The sequence below is a fragment of the Ursus maritimus genome, unplaced genomic scaffold (assembly GCF_017311325.1).
Source record: "Ursus maritimus isolate PB19 unplaced genomic scaffold, ASM1731132v1 scaffold_2, whole genome shotgun sequence".
Taxonomy (NCBI): Eukaryota; Metazoa; Chordata; class Mammalia; order Carnivora; family Ursidae; genus Ursus; species Ursus maritimus.
This window is the reverse complement of record NW_024424452.1, coordinates 17,340,094-17,345,216: the sequence shown is the minus strand read 5'-3', so window position 1 is coordinate 17,345,216 and position 5,123 is coordinate 17,340,094. Positions and strand designations below refer to the sequence as shown.

At 59.7% G+C, this 5,123-nt stretch overlaps 2 protein-coding genes across 5 annotated transcripts in view; both read right to left on the bottom strand.

The window, feature by feature from the left end:
• Positions 1 to 150: 150 nt before the first annotated feature.
• Positions 151 to 3,207, bottom strand: LOC103657825 (sulfotransferase 1A1). Of its 3 annotated transcripts, none has more exons than XM_008685235.2 (8): positions 3,104 to 3,207; positions 2,244 to 2,426; positions 2,028 to 2,153; positions 1,839 to 1,936; positions 1,290 to 1,416; positions 1,096 to 1,190; positions 469 to 649; positions 151 to 343 (listed from the first exon to the last, which is right to left on the bottom strand). In XM_008685235.2, exons 2-8 carry the CDS (start codon positions 2,389 to 2,391, stop codon positions 231 to 233), a joined length of 888 nt encoding a protein of 295 aa, XP_008683457.1. In that variant the 5' UTR covers positions 2,392 to 2,426; positions 3,104 to 3,207; the 3' UTR covers positions 151 to 230. The 3 variants fall into 3 exon arrangements, with proteins under 3 accessions (XP_008683457.1, XP_008683458.1, XP_008683460.1); XM_008685236.2 differs by having other exon boundaries at positions 3,109 to 3,195; XM_008685238.1 differs by lacking the exon at positions 3,104 to 3,207 and adding an exon at positions 2,851 to 2,924.
• A 1,091-nt stretch (positions 3,208 to 4,298) lies between these two features.
• The window catches only part of SLX1A (SLX1 homolog A, structure-specific endonuclease subunit), a 2,672-nt gene continuing 1,847 nt past the window's right edge, over positions 4,299 to 5,123 (bottom strand). Inside the window, exons 4-6 of one of the 2 annotated variants that reach the window (XR_005836011.1) lie at positions 4,766 to 4,893; positions 4,511 to 4,661; positions 4,299 to 4,429 (exon numbers count right to left, since the gene is read on the bottom strand). Coding sequence is in view for 1 of the 2 variants with exons in the window: in XM_040635133.1 (XP_040491067.1) it covers positions 4,400 to 4,429; positions 4,511 to 4,598; positions 4,766 to 4,893 (246 nt within the window). In the remaining variant the exon portion in view is untranslated. The remainder of the gene's footprint in view (positions 4,430 to 4,510; positions 4,662 to 4,765; positions 4,894 to 5,123) is intronic. The other variant, XM_040635133.1, reaches the window with a different exon arrangement.

Sequence of the window (5,123 nt, the reverse complement as noted above, 5' to 3'; positions counted from 1 at the left end):
TCTCCTTGGTTTTGTTTTTTCCAGGCCCTTCTCCCCTTCCCCATAACCGGGCAAGTTGGGGAACTGGAGGCCCCCGGGGAGGTGGCTTCATTTGGTCCCAGCGGGCATTTTCTTTCAGCTCAGGTTTGCTTGCATTAAAGGCTCTCGGTGTCACACACACAGAACTTTATTCTTGAGGCTGGGAGTGTCACGGCAGCGGGGCCTTCGGCGTGCCTCCCGGGGAGCCCCGCTCACAGCTCTGTGCGGAAGCTGAGGCCGCAGCCCGCCATCTTCTTGGCATAGTCGGCGTCAAAGCGCTCGTTCTGGGCCACAGTGAAGGTGGTCTTCCAGTCCCCTGACATGCCTGTGGACAGAGAGGAGGACGGCTGCAGGCCCCGGCCGCACAGCAGGCTCCGGGTGGCTCAGGCCAGCTCTCGCCTCCGCTTCCACGCGTGGCTCCCCGGACGCCCGTCCCGCACGGGCACTCACCTTTCCTCATGAAGGCCGAAATGCTGTGGTCCATGACGTGATGGGGCAGGGTGCTGTAGTTAGCCATGGCGTTGTTCTTCATCTCCGAGAAAGACGAGTGCTTGACGATGAGATCCACCGTCTCCTCCGGCAGGGAACGCCCCACGAACTTCAGGATCTTCTGAATCTCCCTTTTGGGGTTCTAGGGCAGCAGAGGAGCTTTTCAGTGGAGGCTGGGATTGCTCATTGAGCAAACAAAAGGGAGGGCCCCCCAACTCCCCGGGATCTGGCCACTTCTGCCTAGAGACCACTCAGCCCCAGGTCCTGGACTTGGGTCCTCTTTCCCTGGGGCACAGTAGTTGCCCTGCCCTGTGACCCTGATACAAGCTCTTGTTTGCATCTTGATGGGTGAGGCCAGGGACGGTCCTCTTTCGTTACTGTGGCTGTGGGTCACTCGGGTCTGAGATCAGAGCTATACAGCCTTGCCGCCCTGGTGACGCTGCAGCTCCGGGTCCCGGGCAGGAAGGCGGGCTGGGGGCCCTGGGGGACTGGTGGGGGGCAGGCGGCCGAGAGGGCCTTGGCAGGTCCCTGGGGCATTCCTGCCTCTCCACGTGTGACCTGGACGGAAGCGGCAGCAGGTGGCCTCACCTCTTTCATGTCCTCGTAGAAGAGGTAGAGAACAGGGTGGGTGTGACTCAGCTCCCACCACTCCTGCACGTGCTGATACCAGGACCCGTAGGACACTGGGGGAAGGGGCAGAGACATGGACACACAGGCTGGCATTAGCTTTGGCTGGCTGCCACTCAGCTCCTCCCCGCTCCTTCCTCCAGACTCAGGCCCACCTTCCCCAGCCATGAACTTCTCCAGGAAGTTGTCCCAGGTCTCAGGGTCAGGGTGCACCTTGGCCATGCGGTAGAAGTGGTAAAAGGAGACAGCCACATCCTTTGCATTGCGGGCCACGTAGACCACCTGGAGGCACAGATGACCCCCCCCACACACACACCCGAGCGTCACCACCACACAGCGAGCCAGGCGGTTCTGCCCTTCACAGCATCCCTTCGAGGGCAGTTAGCTCTTGGTCTGGCCAAGGGGGAAACAGGCTTAGAGGCTGACTTGCCTGGAACCATACTCGATGCTAATCTAATCCCCTCAGTGCCGCCATACCCAGATCTGGAACAAGGTGCGCCAGATCCTCACCAGCCCCGTCCTCCACGGGCCTCCTGCGGAGAAGACCGCCTTTCCCAGCTCTGCACAGAGGAGTCTCCCTTTCACCGACCCCATCAAGGGATGAAGCAGACCGTCTCCCCCCTTAAGATGAGACCTTCCCAGCAGACAGGGCCAAAGCTGGGATAGCCCCAGCAGCCTCTTGCCTGGCTTCCTCTGCAACTCACCTTGACCTTCTGATCCAGCAAGGTCTGGGGGAGCAGAGCCAAGGGCAGGTGTGTCTTGATGATTCGTGGAGCTGGTGTATCTTTCAGGGCCTCCAAACCTGTGCCATGGGTAGGGAAAGCTCTGCTCAGCCGGAGCCCAGTCCTGCCCCCTTCCTCTGCTCCACTGGTCCCCAGAGCCCCTCTACACACCTGTGGGGACCCCTGGAACCTTGAACTCAAGGAAGGGAACCCGCATAAAGATGGGGGCCCTGTGACACTTCTGTACGTCGCCGCCTTGGTAGATCATATCCAGGATCTCGCTCACCCAGGTGGTGCCTGGAGAGCAGGGAAAGGCGAGGTGAGCAGGGCTGAGGGCAGGCCCCTGCCGGTGGCCCAGGACAGGAGTGGGTGACCCTTGTCTCCTACCAGATTTGGGGTAAGTGCTGATAAGCAGGTCATCGGGCTGGGCTTGGAAGTCCTCCAGGGACTCCATTGCCTCTGCAAACCATTTGATGAGCGGGACCCCCTTCACATACTCCAGCGGCGGGCGCAAGTTGTCCTGGACGAGCTCCATCTGCGGCGTCAAGGGCCCGAGCGTGGCCGACTTGCCTTAACGACATCACAACGTGCCATCGGTTGAAATCTTGCTTTAAGGTGAGGGGCTGGGGCTGGCTTGCCTCTGCACACAAAGCTAGTGGGTGGTGGCAGCTGGGGTTCAAACCCACACGTAGCGCTCATGCAGCGGGTCGCGGCCCTGGCTGCCCCTTTGCTTTACCTGCAGGCCTTTTAAGAATCCCTGTGCCTGGGGCCACACCCCAAACCAATTCAATCCCTCTCTTGGGCCCGATCCCAGTTTTTGGAATCTCCGGGAGACGCCGGTGTGCCCTTGAGAACTACTGCTCTGGCGCCCGCCCGTCCTAACTCCCCGCCTGCCGGTTCTCCCCCTACTTCTGCGGCGGCACCGTCCCCGTGAGCAACCTGGGCCCCTCACACACGGGGACATGCCAGAGGCCAGCGGGGCCTGTGATCCTACCTGCCAAACCACACTCTCTTGGCTCGGGGATAAACAGAGCCAGCTGAACGTGAGCTTGTTTGGGGGGCCAGAGTCTGGTATGCGGAGGAGCAAAAGTGAGGAGTCAGCAGAAGAAGGAAGGGGGGTTCAACCCGGGGTTGCGGTTGGCTGATGGAGATGGGCCATCCAGAGGGAAAGGGTGAGGATGCCACTACAGGCAGCCGCAGAGAGACAGGAGCCAGCCCTGCCCAGCCCACCCCACCTGGGAACTCACCAGACCTCTCTGGATCTTGGTCTTGTGACTGCTTTGCGCTCTGGCTCACTGGGTGCCGTGCGGTGAGAGCAGAACTGCTCTCTGAGCTGAAGGGTTTATAAATCCGAAGTGGGAGGGATCTGGAGCCGGTCTCCAGGAAGGAAAGGGTGGAGTTAAGAGTGGGAGGGCTCCCCTGTGCTCCCCCCCTTAGCACCCCAGCCGGAGCCAAGCTTAGACTGGCCTGAAAACCCAAAATGTGGGTTTAGTATGTAGAAAACAAAGGGAAGACTGAAACTAGACAAAAGAGCCCAGTAAGTTTTCACTTTAATTTTGGGGGGTTTTTGTTGTGTAATCTTCGCTCCTGATCTGCCCTCTGAACTCTACCCCTGCAGGGCCGGCCAACTGACAGCTTGTTGATAGACCTAGCCAGTTTAGAGTGGGCGGAGCAGAGAGGATAGGTGGCTTCCTTGGGAGCAGGGCCACTCACCTTCCTGCTGGCTCCAGGCCAGTCTTGAAGACGCCAGAGGTTCAGGCTGGGAGGGGCCCCCAGGCCCCCAGCAGCGCAGGCATTCCAGCACTGCTAGCTAGTCTGACCTCTGACCACAAGGCCAGTACAGGGCAATGTTGGGGGGGGGGGTCAGGGTGATAGGGGTTGGGGCGGAGCAGAGGAGGCGGGGCAGGCCTCCTGAGGCAACAGGGAGAGAAAAGGGCAAGAACGCCGAGTCTCCTAACCCTGGGAACGCGTCCAGCTGCACAGCTCTGAAGACTTCAGGGAGACTCGTTCATGGTTGGTGACAGAACCACGGCCCCCACAAGGTGCCTTCCTTTCACCGGGTTTGAAGGGGCTCCCAGACAGCGACAAGAAGGAGTTGGGGCTTGCAGGGCCACAGGGCCCCATGGGGTAGTGTATCCCCCTACCCACCCCACTCTTGGCCTCTGTCCTGATTATTTGGATTAAAGTCCAAAGTCAAGCTGGGCACTGGATTTGGATGGGCTCTGAGTCGAGGGTGTGGGTCTCCCAAGCATGCAAAGAATTGTGTGATGTCAGAAGCATGGGGGGGGAAGCTGAGGCACGTGGGCCTCCAGGTAGAGGAGAGGCTGGTCCATGCAGGTGAACGGTCCCTCCCCACTCTGCTCTTCTGCTCAGGCCCCAGTGACTGGCAGGGTCTGTCTCCTAGCTCCAGGACCCCTCCTCCGCTGCACAAACACCAGAAAGTTCCCTTGACTCAGACTCTTTATTGTACTCAAGTAAAAGGTACCCAGACCCACAGGGGTGTTGCAGACAAGGAGAAGGCGGAGGGTCGGGGGCGCTGCGGGTCAGGTCTCCAGCATGTCTGTCCAGTGCTCCTGCGGAGACAAGAAGACTGGTCAAAGGCAGCCTCGGGTATGGGATGGGGTAGGGAGGCTGGGGTCAAAGCCACGTCTCACCTCTTCTGATTCCAAGTCCTCCTCTTCCTCCTCGGCGCCCATCCGGCACAGCCAGATCAGGTCTCCCCACAGCAGTGAATTCTTACAGCTACCAAGGGATGCAGTTGGTAGGAGATACAATCAGGATCCCAAGTCTCCTCCAGGCTAGGCCCTGGGTGCCAAGATAAGGACTCAGCTGCCCCGGCGCCTGGACTTGGACAACTGGCACCATCTTCCCAGAGCATGACCAGGCTGGGGCGGGGGTGCTGGACTCACCCAGGGCACTGGCCCTCTAGGGGCAGAAGCTGCCCCGGCTCTTCTTGCAGGAACTCCTCTGCTAGGCAGATCACGTGGGCTCTTAGGCGGCAGCCAGGGTGGGGGCAGCAGAGGGGGCCCTCTTCATCCTGTCAGAGGTGGCAGGCAGGTAAGAGAGAAAACCAGGAGGAATGATGGAGCTAACAGTCACAATTTCTATGGACCAGACACTCTTCCAGAGGCTTTACATTAAACAACGCTAGGAGGCACATACCACTACTATTTGCATTTTATAGATGAAATGAGGCATGGAGAGGTTACAGTACTTTCCCACAGGGATTAAGCTAGCCGATCCCCCCCCCCCCCGCCCCGGAGCAAT